Source organism: Chiroxiphia lanceolata, chromosome 3, assembly GCF_009829145.1.
Source record: "Chiroxiphia lanceolata isolate bChiLan1 chromosome 3, bChiLan1.pri, whole genome shotgun sequence".
NCBI lineage: Eukaryota > Metazoa > Chordata > Aves > Passeriformes > Pipridae > Chiroxiphia > Chiroxiphia lanceolata.
The window spans coordinates 26,084,882-26,105,692 of record NC_045639.1 but is presented as its reverse complement, the minus strand read 5'-3'; the positions used below and the strand labels follow the sequence as shown (position 1 = coordinate 26,105,692).

The following is a 20,811-nucleotide window of genomic DNA, read 5'->3' as shown; positions in this document are numbered from 1 at the left end:
ATTAGCAGTTGTCCATAACAATTTTTTTGACTTTTTCGCATTTTTAAAGTTACGGTATTTCAGGTAGAGCAAGTATTCCTTTAGGAAAAGACAGTTACAAGAACCAGAGAGCAACTCTGTGAAAGTACATTTGTTTCAATGAAAGAAAATAATTTCCCTGAACTACGGGTCTCATGGTATATATTTGTATTTAAAATGAAGGAGAAAGGAGACTGATACCAGAACAGCAAATGACTCTTTGGTGTGGTACTGCAGGGATACGAGGAGTGTCTTGAGACTCTTCTCCAAAATGAGTTCATTAAGTCTTGGTGAATGCAGCTGCTTTACAGATCTGTTGAGTGTCATAGAGTCTTTCCATGTACCCTGCTACAGCTGAGGGGCTCCTCTGCAAGTGACTCTCAACTGGTCTACTTCTCTCCACAGCTGCAAGGCTCATGGACAGTCTTGAAGCATTTGTATCACATTCTGTATTAATTTACTGCTGTGTCCACAATACCAGCAGAGAAAGCCTTTGTCTGGGGCACCTTACAATAATGTATGGCTTAAACATGATACATTGTTGGACAGAATTGAGCTCAAGATCTGCAGAAACAACCTTGACATTTGAATTCATTCTTTCTCTAAGCATGGATCCCTTTCCCAAGCATTTATGAATTACTCTAGTTGAACATGGTCCTTCACTTTTACAGCCAAACATTTTCTTAAAGGTTTATGCTGCAGTGTTTACTATCTAGCTCACTTATACAACCCTTAAATACCAGTCTTGTAAGAACAAAGAGTAGACTTCTTTCTAGACAGAACAATGGCATTCAGACCTGTTTGAGGTAGTGGTGAAAGAGAAGTATTTCCTCTGCAGAGGCTTCCTACAAACGTGATGAAATTCGATCTCTGTCTTGAAATTTGGATGTAAATTGCTGAATCTGCTTAAGAATGCAAGTTACCATTCTTCCGTTTCCCTGTTCATATTCCTTCTGGGAGTGTAATGCTCCATTTGTCATGCCTGCTTCATGTTGCCTGCAGCTGCACCTTTAGAAGACCATACAGTTACATAACAAGGAACATTCGTATCAATGAAATAAGCAATGTGTTTTTTTAAAAAAATATTTTCCTATCAAAGGCCTGAAGAAATTGCGAATATTCATTTAATCAGATAGCATGGTGGTTAGGGAAAGTGCATAGAAGTCTCTGGGTGTTTGCTCTCAACTTGAATCTTCTGTAATCCTTATAAATACTCAAACAATTTCTCTGTCCCAAGTGATGTTTTGCCTGTTTAGCTTTTGTTTTATTTAGTGATTGCTTTTTTGAGAGATCAGGTGGAACAGAAAGATTTCTAGAAATCTCAAATGGTGTTGCACAGCTAAAGCTGTAGAGCATTGCTTCACTGAAGTCACAGAATGCAAGGGTAAGGTTTGGGAAGAGTTATGTCATACAGCACAATGTATTTACTTAGAAGTAATGTATGTTGAACATTTTTACATACCTGAATTGGAACTTAAACTGGGTGAACGCTATTTTAGGTGGTGCAGCAAGTTAGGACCATACCTGATAGTTTTCTGGAAAACAGTAGTGATAAAGAAGAATCCTGCTTTGATTTTACGATTGTTTAGTCTCTCAGTATCGATGGAAATTACTCACCTGTACCTAGTCAGTGTCTGATCTTCTGTAATATTTCTGTTGGGGAACTGGGAGTAGACCCTCCTAATCCTTTCCACTAAACTATGCTTCTGTCTCATTTTGTTGCTCTGAAGTGACCGTAAGTCTTTGCTTTCCCAGGCTCCTATGATCTGCTAGGAAGACTTGTAAAATTGAAATGGACTTTGTAGCAAAATTTACTAGAAGTGTAAATAACTTTTCAGCAAAAGTTATCAGTAATCACTGATGTGAAGAGTCTCAAAGCGAGAGAAAGAAACCCGGGGGACGGGGGGAACTGTTCTTCTGTATTGTGATGCTTCTGGAGTTAGGAAATACATGAGAGAAGGAAGCATAAGATACAATGTTAAGGCACTGCTCAGTTCAAATACATAATAATTTCTGACACTGTTCATATTTTCCCTCCCATTTCTTTTCCTTCTTGGTGGGAAAGAGAGATAGGGGTAACGACACTGTCTTTCTGAAGTTTTGACACCAGCCAAGATTCTCTCTGCTCTGCTTTACTGATAGAGAAACCTCAAACCAGCACCCTTCTCAGTGCACTTATGGAATTTGGAAAATTTTGCCTCATGTAGAGCAGATGCTATGAAAAGGAGGATGCAAGTGGAACGACTTTGCAGTTTCACAGAAGTTGTTTTTAAAAGTAGACTTATAACTTGAATAGTAATGTGTTTATGAGGCTAAATTCTTGTCTCTTTATTTGCCTGAGAAATGCCAGGGGAAGTATCTGAGTCTAGCTTTATGAAAAACAGGAATCACATGACTTATATACAAAAGAATAATTCCACAGGTCTATTGAGAGAGGAAAAATGGTGAAAGAAAACCCCTTTTTCCCCAGATTGGAACTAACTGCAGCAATTGGAAACTCTGACTTCTGGATACACCCTTGTAGAAAATGCTTCTGGTCATGTGAAATTTATGCTACAAAGCACTGACATCCAGGAAGGCCAAATCCAAGATCGACCCTTTGTTAGCACACCATTTATTTTGGATCGGAGAAAATACAGGTTTATAACTTAGGAAAAGGGGGTTAGCTTTAGTTTTGGATTTCCAGGCTTTTTCTACTCATTGGTACTGACCACAGAAAGGGTTTGAGGCATGTATGAAATTCTTATATCCAACAGACAGACAGAAAATTGTAGATTATACTTAATGTACTGCATCTTAAGTAATTTGTGTATCAAGTAACCATGTTATATTTTCATTATCAGCAGTATTTGTTTGATCTAGTAGAAATAATTACTGTTTCATTCTGGAAAATGACATTTGAGCTTGAGACTTCGTTATTCTTAAAATTTAGGGCCACCTGCTTCTTAGGACAATATTCTTCTTGCCAGACCATAAGGAGATGGAGCTGCCAAATTTGAGGGAGTAGTCATCTCCATTTCAAAGTCAATAGTCTCTAATGTTTCTAACTCTAAAGCAATAACTCTTTCACCTTCTAATAAATAAAAGTGCATTGGTGGGTGACTGAACAAGGTAGAATTACTTGTGGCAAGATCAAAGCAATACAGCTTTAAGGGAATCTGAAGTTTATTGGAGTTTGGTATGTTTCTTCTCTTTCTACAAGTACTGAAAAGGGGAAAAACCCCTCAGTTTACTTAATAAAAAAAATATACAGTGTGCTATGTAGCAACTTTTAAATATTTCTTTAATGCTTTACTTTGTGTTCCTCTGCACCTCAGCACATGTATTTTTTGTGGGGTGTTTGTGTTAATACTAAGAAAATGTACTGAGGAGAGATGAACACTGTTCTTTACATGAGACTAAGACATTTAAATTCTGCTTAGCTGGGAATGTAGAACGAGGTGCAGACATGATCAGGAGTAGCTTTTGCAGAAAGTGTTGACGTGGGTGAAGAGAACTTCAAAGTAGTACCTAACTGCAGAGACTCATGAAGAAGATCCATGAGAAGTTTTGCATGGTCTCAACCCTAGAATTGTGTCCTCTTGTGTACCCAAAAACAGCAAAGGAACACATCCTGAAAGTAAGGGGGGGGAAGCCAATTACCAGCAACAGAAAGAGAAAAGTCAAAGAAAAGAGAACTCACTGTGAATCTCCAGGTTAATTCGATTGCTCCTGTCATACACTTGGGGCAAGAAGTGCCTTTCTTTTATGCTGTGGCGTGAGGTGACATAGCTCTTGTGAACCCATGTTTCTCTAGAGTTCTGGACTGCTGGTTTGCGTTCTGGCTGTGGTTTTGAAGAGATACTGCCCTTCAAAAATGGGGAAGAGGCCTGGCAACAGTGCAGGAAACTTGTGGTGGAAATCTTACAGGGATTACTGAAGAGTAAGAAGTCTCCTGCTGACCTCTCTGGCACTTCCTATGACCTCAGTTTTCTGCATTACTAATTTTCTGTTTATTTTGTAAAAGAAGGAAAGGAGGGTTTCGCTACAGATTAAAGTCTCATTTATTGTTTGCTATCAGGTTTTTAGCCTACATAAATTGTTGCTTTAATAGGAGGACGATGAAGAAGGAGGGAATAGATGCAGACCTTCCATTAGATTTTGGTTTTCACGTCAGTACCTACTGCCTTTTACCTTTCCTTTTAAATTCTATATTTCAGTCACCTAGGTAGAAAATTTTATTGTAGCCTTACTGTAAGGTCTCGCTTCTTAATCACAAATTTAATTATAGTTTATATTTTTAGGTAGGGCAAGTCCTTAATGGTTGAGATAATTGCAGTTGTATTGCCCATAGTGATTAATTCTTTCTTCTACTCTGAGTCAGTGTCAAACCAGTGTGACAAGTTTTAATAACAACTTCCCGTTAATAGAAATTTTTGTAGCAATGAATGATCCTTCTAGAACATTGGCATAAGATTAATGAGGTGGTCTTGCACACTGAATATGAAATAGACTTGAGTTTTTCTTGTCCTTGGAAGTCCTTTGCTTCCAGGTAATGCTGAGTTTTATAGCTGCAGAGGAGAAGTATTTGATGATAGGAGAGCAATTTAGGTGTTTTGTCAGAGGTTTTACTGACTTAGTATTTTAAAAAGAGCAGTATGTTTTGTTTTTCATTCCTTCTCTCGCTCTGAGGTTCGCAGGGTTGTTTACATAATGCGTACTTACTTTGAGGGGCTTCAGTTTTGGTTTGTACGGTTATAAGCGTAATTGTTAGTTAATGTAAGGGTCACGCATCACCTATTGTGTGACAACAAAGATACGAATTTGTGAAGTGCCGCTTCCTACACAGTAACTGATGTGCATATGCCTTTGTTTTTTTTCTCCAGAACAGGGTAATAGTTCTTGGCAGAGTATCGTTGCAGTGTGGAAGCACAGAATCTTGTTTTCTGTTCAGTGAAATATACTTTCCTCGTGGCCCTTAATAAGTGGAGTTAATATGATTTGTACCAACATTGGAAAAATGTACAATTCCTTTTTTAATTTATTTTGTTTCATAATAAAAATCTGCATGTATGCTTGGAGATGTTAACATCTAGTAAGAAATATTTTTTTAGGTCACCAATTGCTTTCTTTGACTCTGTCCCAGTTTTCTTTGTTTGTTTCGTGTTTCTTATGTATTTGTTTGATATAGGTGTAACAGTGAGAGTCTGCACAAGATGCCAGAGCAGTGGCTAAGCTGTGTGTTGGAAGAAATCAAATCTTGTGATCCTTCATCTACACTATGTGCAACCAGACGTAGTGCAGGAATTCCATTCTACATACAGGTACCAAATAATGTTATTACTTCTGACTTAAATGTATTCACCAGAAAGGACATTAAAAAAATAAAATTATGTATTTATTTTTCTAACTTTAACTCCTTTTGATCAAACAACTGGGATTTTTTATACAGACTTTTATTCAGATTGCCTTTGTGCAATTAAGAAACTGCTTGTAATTAAACCATGTTTGGCACCTCAGTTCTGTTGACTCTTGAAATTTTTGGCTTGAGGTAGGTTTGAATGGCATTTCTAAAGACTGAGGTTAGGCTCTATGTTGCCACTGTAATAATCCTGGCAAATTCATAAATTATTTCACAGGTTAAGTAAGGCTTTGTTAACCATGTAACTTTGGGCTTCTTCAGTGCAAAGTGGGAGGGTGGTAAAATATGAACAGACCTTCACAGAATTGTAAAATTGTGGCTTGCAAAGAAGTCAGGAAGTCCACTCAGTAGTCATAAAACACTAGTAGTAGTGTTACAATAACTGGTATTGACTGACAGTCTGGAGTGCAATGAGTGAACAGGTTACTGAAGACTTCTGTCTGTGAATGTGGGATCACGCTCTCACATTCTTCCCGCTCCCTGTGTTAACTATCAGCTCCATAAATCCCAGCTTCTTTGGCTTCTGCCAAGTTCAGAACTTACGGCTGGTCAGCCGGCTGGCAGTGTTTTGTCTCTGCTTGAAGTGTGGCCTCTTACTGAGCACCCCACATTACTATGCAGCGGCTCATCTGCATCCCCGTGGAGTCAGTCACTGCAGAGTTGGTCTTGCAGATTACACTTAACTGTTTTCGTTCCTTAAAGCAGCCATGTTTGCTTTCCCCTAAATTAACCTCCATGATTTTGGTCTTCAACCAGTTTTCTGAGACAGGAGTTGAAGATTAACTGCACAATTTGTAACTTTCTCCGCTCTCTCAAGTATAGTCTCAAGCACATTCCAAGAATCTCAGGGACTGCTGGGAGCAAGCTCTCCCTGCCAGAATAATTCATCTTGCTTGTTTTCCACTCTGAGTTTGCTCTGAGAAAATTGAGGCAGCAGGCTTCTGTCTGACCTTGCTTATGTCAGTCACAGCCTGCTTCTGGCTTTGCTAGATGTATATGTGCTAGACAGCAGGGATCAGAAATAGGGGATTGGTTTTGGAGACACTTTTTCTTCTCAATTTCAGCAGTTAAATACCTTTCTCGTTTATATCTGTAAGTTGTCTGCAGAATGAAATTGGTGATTTCAAGTTTTCTGCTTTCCCCATTCACATCACACAGTTTGAATCCAGTGGACATTATCTAGTGTTAATCTTGAGAATATGAAGAAACAACCATGTTTCAATCAGTTATTCATGTAAAAAGTTGCACTAGTGTAAGGACTAGATGGGCCCAATGGTATCCCATTGCAGAAAATGTGTGTAGTCTGCAGTTGACCTACATTACTGGTCTATATTTTGGATAAACAGGTCAGATGCTGCTTTTTTGACAACTTTGGAAGCGTCCAAAATTAGTCTAAGTCAATTAATGAGAAGATTCGAAATGAACATTTGGATTATTCTGAATTAATCTATTTTCAAATTGTAATTTTATAGTAAAGAGAGGCGATAGTGTTCTTTGGCAGTAGTTTTGAATGTGCCTATAGCACTCAGTAATAAATGAATTAAACTTTAAATAGCACGTTGCATTGAGATAATAAAACACAAGTTTTATTGTAATGTGTAAGTTGTATCCTAACAGTAGTAAAAGAAAATTATTTTATTAATGCATAAAATTGAGACACAGCATGGTCTGTTTGCTATCTACTTCCTGTTATGTGTGTTCTTGTTTTACTAAAACACATCTATTGTAATGATAATATGTATTTTTTAAGGTTATAAACATTTCATAGCATCTTTAAAATAGAAATGTTATTACTTAATAGTACAAAGGTGCAACCCCAATTAGTAGGTGAGGAAATGGTGAGAAAATACGAATTATAGCTTTAACATTTTTAGAGTATGAAATTTTAGTCTTCAGTTCACTCTCCTCTCTTTTATATTTCATGTACACCTTTCCCCCCCCTTTCTTCTATTATTAAAGGTACTGATAAACTGACAGTGACTACTCCTGAGTTTCTGCCTCACCTCTGTACTTCATTTGGCTTGCAGCTGGTCCGTTTGGTTCTTACCGATGCTGAGCAGACTCTGAGCCCCAAAGCACAAATAGATAATAATTTTTAATCAGAAATAAGTGATTTCTGATTATCCCTTTGTACTGACTTGGACAAATTCAACAAGAACTACTAGACAAGGAGAGAAAGACTGTTTTACCTCCAGTCCTGAACTTCAGATTACTAAATTAGAGTATTTTCATCTCAGCTGGATGTCCTATACACTGAACTACTATTTGGAGATGGATGCACCTCTTATCTGTTTTTTAAAATGTGCTGCTTTTTTTATCCTGTTTGCAAACCAGAATTTATTCTTTGGCCAGCCCTTATCAGATGTATGTTATTAAACTTAAAAAAAGTCCATACTAGGAAATATAAGTATGTATAATATAGCAGATACTTTTGCTGTCATAAGTATGATAATGTTTTTGCTCTGTGATAAATTTTTCTCTTGTATACAAGCAAGTTTCTTAGGCAAATGAATAGTGCATGACCAATGTTTTCCTGCTGTAAAGCTGGATGTTGGAAGGCTTTGAACAAAGCAAAGAGTTGAAACTGAAACTTACTTTTTGCAAATTTTTATTTAGTCCTCGTGTATGGTCAAAATCTAGGCTGTAATATGGTAGATGTAGGAATGTGGAGCAGAGTTGGTAGTAAAAATGGCTAGAAGCATCTCATTTTTTTTTTTCTTTTTCCTTTTTTTACTTTATGTAGGCTTTGTTAGCATCAGAACCCAAGAAGAGCAGAACAGATTTGCTGAAAATGACAATGGCAGAATTGATATCTTTGGCTACACCTTCGAATGAATCATTAAGTGTAATTCCACAGGTAAAATTCAGCCTCTCATCAAAAGGCAAATGTCAAAAACGTGTTTGTGCTATTTCAAACAGTTAAGGAAAACCTGTGTTTTTAATAGGACATTCTGATTTTAGTATCTAGAGCTGATTTTAAAATGTTTGCATGTGCAGAGGTCATGAAGTTGCTGGCATTTACAATCTGTATAAGATACTAAAAAATGGATTGGGTGTAATTTCATATTTTTTTTTACGCAAATGTAGTCATATATGATCAGTTTACTGCCTGTACTATTTCTAAACAAATAGATAAGTAACTTCCTTTTTACAAGAGAATTAACAAGCAAGCTTTTGTTTACATTTAGAGTAAATAAGTGAGTTATTTATGCATAAATCATATTGTATGGAGTAAAACAGTACATGAAAAGTGATTTTATGCCTGCTTAGTAACTTCAAAACCTTAAATACATACATTTGGAATACTGAAATATATTTTAAACGCAAGGCCTTTATCTTCAAAATGTTGCTATGAAATACTGTTTGTAAGTACAAGTCATAATTTGTTGACAATACATAGAAATATGTCCTAGTGGCTCTGCCAGATCTTCTGCTGGTATAAATTTATGTAGCCTTGTCAAAGCCTGTGAAGCTACATGAATTGCCACCTTCCCTTACTGAGAGAAGAGAAATATCAGACAATGCTCCATATGGTGTAGTGAGCCTGGCTGTCAGTTCTAGCTTAATATTGTCCTCCTGTGAGTTGTAGTTTATTTTTTCTCACAGTATCTACAGCGTGTCAAGAATGTTGGAAAAGATGATTCTAAACTTTGAAAGTTATTTTTACAGCTATGATAAGCTAAGGAAAGAAGAATGTTGGCCTTCGCTTCCACTGCCTTGGGCTATAGTTGTTAGAGGAATATATTTTTAAGCTGTAAATGCTGCACAATTTCTAATGTAATTTTTAGTAGCAGTATTTCTTGTATTTAATATGGAAACAAAGTGCTGTAAATGTGTATTTAGATTATTTTTGCTGTGCATGTTCAATGCTGTAGATACATATATTAAATTTAAGATATTTTCCAGTGAATCTATATTTTTCTTATATCTCTACTCCCACCACAGGTTCATGCTTTAAATATCCTCCGGGCACTGTATAGGGATACACGTTTAGGTGAAAACATCATGCCTTATGTTGCAGATGGAATAAAAGCATCAATTCTAGGGTTTATGTCACCTGTCTGGGCAGTAAGTTAATTCTTAATTTTGCTTCTCTAATTTAACAGGATATAGAGTGGTACTGTTCAGTGAAGCTTTCATCATGTTTATAAATGGCAGTATCACAATTTCTGGAATGTTACATGGTGTAATATATTAAGGTACAGTGAAAAATAATGTGGACCTGCAAAAAAGTAATAATTTTGGTCATGGTTTTTGGTTTCGTTTACTTTTTCTTAATGTGAAGTGCTGATATTCATAAAAAAGTAGGGACAAAGATTACCTTATAGGTAAAAATATATCTAGCTTTTAAATTTGGAGTCAGTGCACCTAGCCAGTAAGGAGTGCATTTACATTCATTCTCACTGTTACTTTGCTCTTCAGTAAAGGATTCTGTATGGCATATTCAGGTAGAACGTTTCATGATCTGCTATGCATAAAAGTGAGTGCTTTGAACCACTAGAAATCTGGATGTATCCTTCATATTAAATGTGGACATCTCCAAAGAACCTGAACTTTATATTAGTATTATCTTGATTGGAAAGGTGTGCTGAATTAATTGTTTCCATGTGCTGACCTCTGAGGAGTAGGCACGTTTTCACTCAGCTGTTGTTTTTGACTGTACATTAGTGTCTGTATTTAAAAAAAAAATAGTACATTTTAAGGGGATTTTTAAAGCGTAGTTCATATTCTTTCCTTTTCCCTTTAGGTAAGAAATTCATCTACACTTCTTTTTAGTGCTCTGATTACAAGAATTTTTGGGGTTAAAAGAGAGAAAGATGAAAATTCCAAAAAAAACAGGTAAGCTTCACTTTGTATGAATTGTAAGTTTGCAAAACATGACCTTAGCCAACAAAAATTTGAGAATGTTGCTTGCATTATGGATATATTTGAATCATGATGTTACAAAAACATCTAGCTCTGCTTAAACTGTGCTGCCAAGAAATAAGTGGTAGGGCCAGAAATGTCTCCTGTTAAACCTAAAGTTAATTTGTACTATATTGCAATTTCACAGAAGGGGAATGTTGTTGAGAGATTTTGCCACCAGTGGCTCTTCCAAATGCCTAGTGGCTCTTTTGGCCACAAACTAACCCATAGCTTTTGACAGCAAAGAGAGGGTGAGAAAGAGAAGAGGAACAGTGGTTACATTTGTGTTGGCTTCCCTCTAGAGCAGACCTGGAGGCAATTTCACCCCTACTAATTTGAGATTTTTCCCTTTAGTCTTCTTACTCTAGAACACTTACATGTTTCTTTCCTCCAAGCTCCAAAAATTGCAGCTTGCAAAGCCATTTCTCTTCCAAGGGATTCTACCCTTGGATTCTGTAGTCTGGCTTCAAATCCCCTACTATTTCCCTTTCTTAAGTAAACCTAATTCTCCTCTGACTCCTAAAACCCCCTAGTCCTGAGCATTCCTGTTTCTTCGCTCCCTCCAGTTAGCACACAAGTACCCCCATGTTTTCTTTGGCCTTCAGCCGCTTCCTTTAGCTTTTGCAGCAAGTGAAGCATGTCCATGCCCTGTGCTCTGTAACTGAGGTTTCTGCTCTAGTGGGGATGTGAAAAAAACCCTGGATGCAGAATAAACTCATTAAAAAATACTCCTGGGTAAGCCTGTGGGGCCATGGAGTGGTCACGGTATGGATATTATGGTAACCATTTCAGAAATTCCTAATGGATTTTCACATCATAGGCAAGGTATGCAATTTCTGAAAGAAGGCAATTGTTATGATTTACCTTGAAAAATTCCAACCTTTTTTGCTCATTATATAGTGGTTCCTTACTGTTGATCTATGTAGCTAATACACTTTTCATGCCTATTATGAAAAACTAAATGTCCTGGGATGATACCAGTCTTTCATCTTTTAGATGTTAGATAGGTTCCATTTTAGCTGTTTGAAACAATTGATTTCAGATATCACTTGAAAAAATTAGTTAATATACATGTATGAACGTGAGGAAGAAATATGGGTGGGAGACGGGAGGGAGAATTTCCTTAGAAAATGACTTCCCCCAAAACGATTTGAAAAGTTAGCTCCCCTACTGCATGAAATTATTCCTGCTTAGTCATAAACTCAAATCACTTCTTGCCCAAACCTGGGACTTACTCCTATAACCTGAAACCCAAGGAGAGCAATAAAAAGCATTTTTTATTTTTTGCCTTCTCACATTGGTTTTGTAACAGCAGTTAAAGTTTTTTTTTGTTTTTGTTTTTGGTTTTTTTTTTGTTTTGTTTTGTTTTGTTTTTTTTTTTTTTAATTTTTATGTTGAGCACTTACTGAAGGAGGTACAACACACCTCAGCTTTTTTAAGCTTGTATCCCAGGGGAAAAATTTCTGCAGTGGGCAGGCAAACTGACTTCTCAAATGCATGCAGTGTGATGACATATGGAATCTGAGATTTCTGTTTGGGAAGCTGCAGAAAGTAATGCATTTGAGCATCTGTTGGGGATGGGAGATACCAGAATGAAGGAATCTTCCACATAGCTCAATTAAATTTATTGAAAAAAACATTGCATGTAGTCACTTCTGCTGTTTCCTACGTGTAGTTGTCAATACAGTGAAACAGGGAATGGGCAGACACTTCTAAAGACAGGTCACTGAGATACAGGAGGTATGAAAATGGAGACAGAGATTTGATTTCTAACTCCTGGCTCTACAAGAGAACCCTGCCGGTGGGTGTAGGGTGGGTTTTGTTTGGGAGGAGATAGGTCTGTGTTTCTGTAGTTTGGCACCACGAGGTGTCACTGTTGCTGCACAGCTCCCTGCAGCCACATCCCTGGCGTGCAGCTGTGCTTGGGCACTTCGGGAGCTCTAAACTTGTTTTGCTGAGTGTTTTGCCAGAACAGAATTCATATATTACAACAAAGTAATTTCCCCTCCCCCCCTTCTAAATATGGCAATTTACTTCAAAAGCACTGGCATTTTTTAGCAACTTGAATCTGTAGGAACTTGTGTGAAAGTCATCTGGGTTTGAGCTGCTTGTTCTATTGCCTTCAGGATATTCTGTTTGCATTAAGGGGGCAGTCTGTCCGGAGACCAACTCTCTAATGCTGCCATTAGGACACTGTGTAGGTTTCTAGTTTTTCTAATTTTAGATTAAGGGGTTAAATCTGTCTCTTTTGGGTCATCAGGGCTTATTGCTGGGCTATTCTGAGCATCTTTCTAAAAAAGGATGGACTTTCTGACTGTTTTCTCAAGAAGAGTTCCTATGAAACTGATAATATTGGGGTAATGGAGAGTTTGTGTAGACTTTAAGAAGAAAGGTTTGCTGGAGCATAAAGTATCAGTGCATCTTTTTAACTTTAGTATGGACAAAAAATGATAAATTGGAAATTTAATATGTGAAAAATAACTTTGTGCAGCTCTTGCAAGTCAAAGAGAAAGAAATTGTGCAAAGACTGCTTACAGTGGTCCATGCAACTATTGAGGTTGAGCTTTATCTCTTTAGTGAAAAGAAAGTTAGAAACAGAAATCTTCTCTGGGTTTTCTCTTTCTGAGAAAGACTGTATCAAAACTTCTAATGCTGCTGCAAGTGTGTGTGTTAGTATGTATATACATGTGTGTGTGCATTTGGCTAAATGATACTCTGAATTTCAGAGAATTTACATTTGAAAAATGGTCCAGTTAACACTTACCAGTAGAGGGTTTAGTTTAGGTTTTGTATACTTGATTTGGGAATATAATTTTCTTAAATGCTATTATAATTTCAAATCTAGTCTTCTTGGAATCAGGTCTTCTTGAAATGAGATTTGTAGCCATATAATACAAAGTAGTGAGGAGAGGTTGGAAAGAAGTCTCTGCAGTGTGCCCATTGATACCTGTTTACATACAAGGACTCCCTGAACCAGCATCTCAGCCTCGGCCGTATTGATCACCATAACTGGTCTACTCTGGCCTCCAATCGGGAGGCCTGGAGACACAGCATCTATAACGCTGCTGATGCCTTTGAGAACACACACAGGTTCATTCTTGAGGAGAAAAGACAACGCAGAAAGAACCGTGCCTTGCAGAATGTACCATCTAAGGAGTCTTTCTGCTGTGCCTTTTGCAACTGGACACGTCTGTCTCGTATTGGCCTCATTAGCCACCAATGTGCTTGTAACAAATGTGAATAGAGCCTTTCCCAAATCTTCGTTCGCAAAGCCTAGCCATGAATAATCAGAATGTATTCTCTGCATACAGATGTGTCACGGTGTACTTTAGAGAAAATAACCACCCTTCTCTGAGCTCTTCACAGTGCAGGTATTTATGTTAGTGTAGTCAGTCACTTCACACTTGGAAGATGCTAAGTCTGCACCCTATTTTTGCCTAGCTACCGTGGTATCGGCCGTGAGCTGTTCCCCAACCCCACTGCTGCTCAGCACTTGCACTGTGCACTGGGACCTTCCATCTACCCTGGCAGTGGCTCTGGGGAGCAGGCTGCCATGGCCCAGCCCCCAGGCACATTTCCCACAGGCTGCTCTGGAGTGACAGAATTATAGAATGGCTTGGGTTGGAAGGGAACTTAAAGACCATCTAGTTCCAACCCCTGGCCATGGGCAGGGACACCTTCCACAAGACCAGTTGCTCAAAGCCCCATCCAACCTAGCCTTGAATAATTCCAGGGATGGTCCATCCACAAATTCTTTGGGCAACCTGTTCCAGTGCCTCACTACCCTCCCAGTGAAGAATTTCTTCCTAATATCTGATTTAATCCTGCCCTCTGTCAGTTTAAAGCCATTCCCCATTTTCCTGTCACTACATGCCCTCATCAAGAGTCCCTCTCCAGTCCTCTTGTAGGCACCACCCTGAGCAGCTTGTTGAAGGCCCAAGTACTACACTTGGTTTAATGCAAATTGATTGAATAGGACTTTAGACAGCAGTGAGTTCTGTACATCGGTGAGGTTTTTCTCTCATTTTTTTATTAGATAGCCACTTCTGGTTTTCCTGTACTTTTATTTTTTTTAAGGATGTGCACGATCAGGAATTGCCTTTGAGACAGTTTGCCATTTGACTTAGAACAAACTTCAGTCTTTAGAGTAATAAAACAGGATCATCCTGGTTTATCTGAAAATTGGAATATAAATGTTGCAAAGTCCTCAGAAAGAGCAACCAATGGACTGAGGTAGAGGCTGGGGTTAAAGGAAAGAATGTGGGCTGGGGAGAATTCCCTTTGATTTTCACCTTGGTGGAGGAGGTTCCAGGATGGAAAAACTTCAACTCTTTGATTAAAAAATAGGTTTTTAAGCAAGACTGAAATGATAGAGTGCAACCTGGTGATTTTTACATTTTGTAACCAGTGTATTTTAGGAAGGGGGAAGCTCCTGTGTTTTATAGTTGAGTGAAGGGAAAATGCATATAAAGAAAAATACTCAGCTGTCAGCTTAACACAGATTTTCTGTGGTGTAAATATTCATGCTGCTAGGAATTTGAGCGTGAATGCTACCATCTTCTCAGTGTCTTATTTGAAAAGAAACAACTTTTATTGCTGTCTACATAGGACTTTAGGTCTTAATTTTCATTTATAGCTGTCAGTAAATGTTGATGGCTATAACTTCAACCTCTTGGAAAGGGAAAACATCTTTTTAATTACAATAGGATGAAAACTATGTAAATACAGGTTATGAAGATGTACTGTTGGCTATGAGGCAGTCAACATGCACGACTGCCCTCTACTTTCCTTCTTTTTGTTGCAGGTTGAATGTTCAGCACTTCTCAGTAAGTGGTTGCTTGCACACTTGAAGGTCACTGAGTAAAATTAAACTAACTTAAAAACAGCAAGTTGGTTTTTTTTTCTCCTAAATTGTATGCTTTTTCTTTAACATTAAGGTTTTGTATGAATACTAAGGTTTTTAAAACACGAAGAATTGCATTTTACACTGTGAAGAGTTACAGGAAAACATTGCAAACTGAATGTTCTGATGCAAACCTCTCTTTTCAGAATGTTATCCCTACATTAAATGAATCTAGTATTATCTTCCTTTTCTCTAAACTGCTCTAGACTCTAGAGTTGTATCTTTAAGGTGCATGGAATACAACATAAGTACACATGATTCCTGTTGAATGTTCCATTCCTGGCAGGCCTGGATATGTGTCCTGTATATCTAACTTAACAGCCGAAAAATCTGTCTTACATCAATGATGTTTTGTCAGTCTTAACAACAAGTTTATTTGCAGTGCATCATACTAGGCTCTGATAGGACTTGTGAGATGAGTCTGTGTTGCCCACAGAGGAGCGGCCAGTACTATTTTGGGATAAGCCAAAATAAACTTCGGTGGCACTAATGTGGTCAGGCTATAATGGCACATCGGTGTTCTAAAATGGGATGGCCCTTAGGCGAGTTTGGCTGGGAGCAATACTCAGACTGACTCTGCGCTGTAAACGCTCGGTGCTGACTGGGAGACACACCACTGGCAGAGGTCCTGGTGCCAGCTGAGGTACAGCTCGGTGTGAGGGGAGTATGTGACTGCAGCGATGGGCCCAGGAAGAGCAGCGCTGAGGCAGCAGAGCACTGAGCATCTTGTGCCCGCTCCAGCAGGGAAACGCAAGTACAGCTTGATTCACAAAACTGGCCTCTGAGCTCTGTACCTCTTGGATTGCGTGCTGCAAAGGGAAGGGTTGGGATTGCTTTATTTGGATCTTCTTAGTGATTCCCTGGTGGATTTTCTCTTGCAGCCTTGGCCTGTTGCAGCTTTTCAGTTGAAATACTGTGTCAGTGACAGTGAGGTTTCATGAGATGACCGAGCCATTTAAATGCCTGTGGTCCTTTTCCTCTATCTCCTTCTGTGTCACCTTCTGCAACCTGTTCCCTCCATGCCACTACAGTTGTTCCAGTGAATGCTTGTGAAGTACTTATTAAGGATTTGGTACAGTACATTGCCTTCTGAGGGGGTTGTTTTTGTTAAGGAAAAAAATCCCTTTCCCTTCTATCTGCCAAAAATAGGCCACAGTTATTTGGTTCAACTTTTTTGTTTTTAATGCTCTGGCTCTCTTTTTTTTATTGACTTTGACAGATATAGAAGACTTAATCTCAGAATTGTCTCAAGAAAACATGCAAAAGTTCAGACTGACTCAGATAACTGTTACGAGTTTTACTGATTAACAGTTCAACAACAATCTACTTGTTCAAACATAATTTTGAACAAGCTTTCTAAGTGCCTTATAATAAAAATAATGGTGATAAGGTGCTATTAACTTGTAAATTGAAGGTAAAATGTATGAAAGTTTTGTGCAGAAACAACTTGAAAACAAGCTCCTAAAAAAATCTATTTCCCTTTATGTTACTACTTCAATTACTCTGTTTGTTTTGTAAGTGTAATCTAAAACTATCTAAAATTCCCTGTAGCGGAAAATACAGACTGCCCTCCTTGAGACTGAGGATGCTCTCTGTCTGTATAATTTCTGCAGATTTTAGGAACACAATGTGTGTTTCTGTCTTTTAGATAAAATGCTATAGACCATTTTTACTTCAAGATTTTATCTTGTATATACAAAGTCAGAAAAATAATAAGCCCCAATCCCACATAAACCCCAGTCCGTATTTTTCAGGCCTTAAAACACAAATCACTGGTGTGCAAATGTGTATCTGTCCTCTTCTGCACCGGGAGTATCTTCATAACATCCTGTCTTAAGTCAGCACCAGAAAACTGAACAATGATCGTGGTAAAGTGACATGAATGAAAGTTTACCCAAAGTGAAACATCCTAAAAATATATGTGCTGGCCTGGGGTAACTTTAGTCCATTCATTTGTTTTAAATAAATTAGGGGCATGATGCTAATATTTATTTCTACCAAGTGAGTAAAATACATTCTGTGAAACAAAAATTACTGTAAACTAACCACACAGGTTGGTAATTTAGTTTCTGCTGTAGCGATAAAAGTTTGCATTAATATGAATAGATGTAATTATTCTGTTTTGGTCCATGCATAATGTACATATCCCTTCTTCATCAACTTCACTATACTAATTAAAAAGCAGGCACTCTTCACAGAATACTCCCAGACAGCGACTAAGTGTGGGTTATTTGGAGGTAAAATTTACAATGATAATTTTGTGGTAAGAGATTAAAGAAAACAGTGTTACAGGCAGTGGTTGAACAGAGTTCTTGGAAGCTTTTTAGAGATCTATACATATCTCTTAGTTATATTTGTGTGTGTACGTATGTTTTTATGTACATACACACATATGCACGCTCCTGCATATGCACAGTTCAACTTTCTAAAAAATGTTTCTTAAAAGTAATTATATGTAAAATATTTGCTTTGAACTATGTTTTAGATATAGTTTTATGTACATAGAGGTACATTTGTATATCAAAATTGAGCGATGATCAATATTGGTGCCAGGTTGTATCTGATGTTGAGTGGTTGTTCCCTTGTTTTTATTCTGAGCCCATTGTACGCTTTGCTTCTCTTGCTAGCATAGCACCAAAAATGCTCTTGGAAAACTGCTCTTCGCAAGTTATTTTAGTGAACTGTGTGTTGCATAATTATTCTTCTAAGTCACACTTTTCCTGATGTATTTGTTCTATGCAGGTGCTCTTTCTATACCTGATTACACAAAGAGTGTAATAAATAGCAAAACAAGAGGTATAAAAAAACTTGTACTTAAGAGATCAAAGCAAACCAGACCATGCAGCCCTTTGGAAATCTTGGCTAGCTCTCTTGTAAATAAAAGTGGTTCTAAAGCAGAAGGTATTTAACTACTGTATTTATAAAGGTCTTGATTGGCAGTTCAGTTATTAACCTCATAAAACAGCAGCGTAAACTAGTAAGAATGTTTGTTCTAGCACTTCTATCTAAAGGAAAATGAAACTCAAGATACAGTGGCATATTCTTAGTTCCTTTTAAGTACTTATTTTAGATGTGTGTAGCATAAAAGAATGTTTTTTCAAATCAATAAACTTAAACTATTTTGCTTACTGTTCTGGGATTTAAGTATTTTCTAATTCCTAACGAAACAAATGTTAGATTTCTTGAAAGTACAGAGTCACCACAACTTTATTAAAGGTGCAAACCCCAATCTTTATAATGATTCTTCTTTCCTCTTCACAGTGTTTTTCATTTCACGTGGATGAAAAAGGAAATTTGAATTGTGTTTTGTAACTAATTTGATGAGGTTACAGAAGAGTTTTGCCTTTGTGTCACTGAAGAGGTGTCCTGTATCATGTTAGGTCTAGAAAAACAAGTATGCAATAATCTTCTGTATCCTTCCTCTTTGTTTTACTAGCTGATGTATTACACCAGGTTTTTTTACAGTTGTTTTTTTCAAATACTGTGGCTTTTCAAGCCTCCCACAAAATTACATGGCCATTTTGTCTTCTATGGCAGTGCTGAAATTCTCTTATGCTTGTGAAATGTTTTCTTGAAAGCAGTTTGTCAGGAGTCCTGAGAGAGTATGTTATTTCAGGAATTTAGCTCATACCTGTGTTCGTTAAATGAAATTATCTGAAGCAAATTAAAATTTGTATATAATCTCTATTTCTGAAGGAACTTGCCTGTTGCTATTGTCTTAATCTCTTAGTAAAAAAATAGTGATGATTCTCTGGTTATCCTCCAGAGGGACTGCTAATCAAGAGCTTTCATAAATATATATTTTCTGAATGAATGAAACAAAATTTTAAGTGGTTATTTTTATTTCACATCAAGCTAGTATTTGAAATACTAGTGTATGTTGTGGAAAACAATACTTTTTGCTGAACTGAAGACTAATTTACTAACTTACTAAAAACCTGTTAAATCTCAAGAATTTTGTTTTTTAAAGCAGGAACTACTGTCCACTGTAGTTACAGTAGGTAATGATGACCAGGAAATACAGGAAGAAAAGAAAAACACTGATCTGTTAAGAAGACAAGGTTAAAATCATGGTGCCAGAGTGGGAAGTAGCTATGTGGAACCATGCAGACAGTAAAAGGATCTTTTCATTCTGTTTTCTTGATTCTCATTCAAAGTGTGACTGGTGGCAATACAGGTCAGCACTGTCTTTGGGTGAGTTAAAACCTCTAAGGATGGTCATTTCACAACCTCTCGGAGTAATATGTTCAAATGCATTGTTCCCCTTGCCCAATTTGAAATTTCCAAGCTATGATTTGTGTCCTTTCTGTACTGTCTGCAACTACTGCAACAAGATTAGCTCTCTAGTCTTTAATTCCTTCAAGCGGTTGTAGGTTTTTGTTAGATCTACCCTGGACCTCCTCTTTATCAAAGAGAGCAAACCTGTCTCCTTCAGCTTCTTACAAGACAGGTGCTTGAGGCCCTATCTATCTGAGCAGCTCTTTGCTGGGCCCTCTCCTGTGTGTTCTAATCTCTTCTGAACCCGGCAGTCCAGCTTGATGGAGGATTTCATGTGCAGCCTCACTGCTTGATCTGATGCTGCATTCAACCTAATGAACATAGTCCAGTATGTAGTTTGTCCTGTTTGCAGTGAGGATGTGCCATTGGCTCATACTGAGTTTGGCATCCACTGTAACCCCTGTTTTTTTTCCCATGGGGCTATTGGTTTCTGAGCCGGTTTGATATTTGCCTGTGCTGATGCTCAGGGTTATTCAGCCAGGTGCAGAACGTTGTTTCTCCTTGTTGAACTACATAAGGTTTCCGTTAGCCCAAGCCTTAAGTTTCTCAAGGTCTGTCTAGACTGAAATTCTGCTGTTTGGTGTTTCATCCAATCCCCCTAATTCAGTGCTGTCTAGAGATCTGCAGAGGGTGCTTTCCATCTTTTTTCAACCAAGTTGTTGATAAAAATGTTGAGGAGTGCAGTGGCCCCAGAACTGACCTGTGGAGTGTTCCACTGTTACCAGCCAACAACCAAACACTGAACCACTGATATCTGTTGGGCCTGGTGGTCCAGCCCAAATGCTTTGTTTACCCAAGCTGTACTGCCTCAGTTTCCAAATGAGAAATCTGAACAAAGCTGAACCTGTTTGTCAAGTACAGCATTTTCTAGTCCTTTTTTAATTTTTTTTCCTGAATGGAAATATAGTTTAACTGCTTTCCCTAGGAAATAAGAACAGATTCCAGTTCTCACCAGACTCTTGGATTCTCTGTGCATTTATGCACAAGTTTCTTTAGATTGGTTTCTGTTACTTACCTGTTTTTGTATATGAAACTGAAACCTGGCAAGTTGGAGCCTTTTGATAGTGTGTACACTCTCTTCCCAAACTCCGTTTATGGTGCTTGCCTTAGAATTTGAAGATTACCTCCTTGAGCTGGCAATAATGTGGTCATTTTAGGATAAATTTAAGATTCTGCTTCTCTTTTCTCAAGTGAAGTGAAAACTGCAATGCTTATGGAGGTTTTTGATTTTCAAGAAAGTGTGAGCTGCCTGTTCATCCTTTCAGATCCCTTTCAGGGAAAGAACAGGAATGTTAAAGTGGGTGAC

At 37.8% G+C, this 20,811-nt stretch overlaps 1 protein-coding gene across 4 annotated transcripts in view; it reads left to right on the top strand.

Annotated features, from left to right (window-relative positions):
- Positions 1 to 20,811, top strand: part of THADA (THADA armadillo repeat containing) — a 166,795-nt gene that overhangs the window by 32,835 nt on the left and 113,149 nt on the right. For all 4 annotated transcript variants that reach the window (XM_032681319.1, XM_032681321.1, XM_032681320.1 and 1 more), the window contains exons 23-26: positions 5,189 to 5,321; positions 8,163 to 8,276; positions 9,365 to 9,487; positions 10,167 to 10,258. In XM_032681319.1, the coding sequence (XP_032537210.1) occupies positions 5,189 to 5,321; positions 8,163 to 8,276; positions 9,365 to 9,487; positions 10,167 to 10,258 (462 nt within the window). The remainder of the gene's footprint in view (positions 1 to 5,188; positions 5,322 to 8,162; positions 8,277 to 9,364; positions 9,488 to 10,166; positions 10,259 to 20,811) is intronic.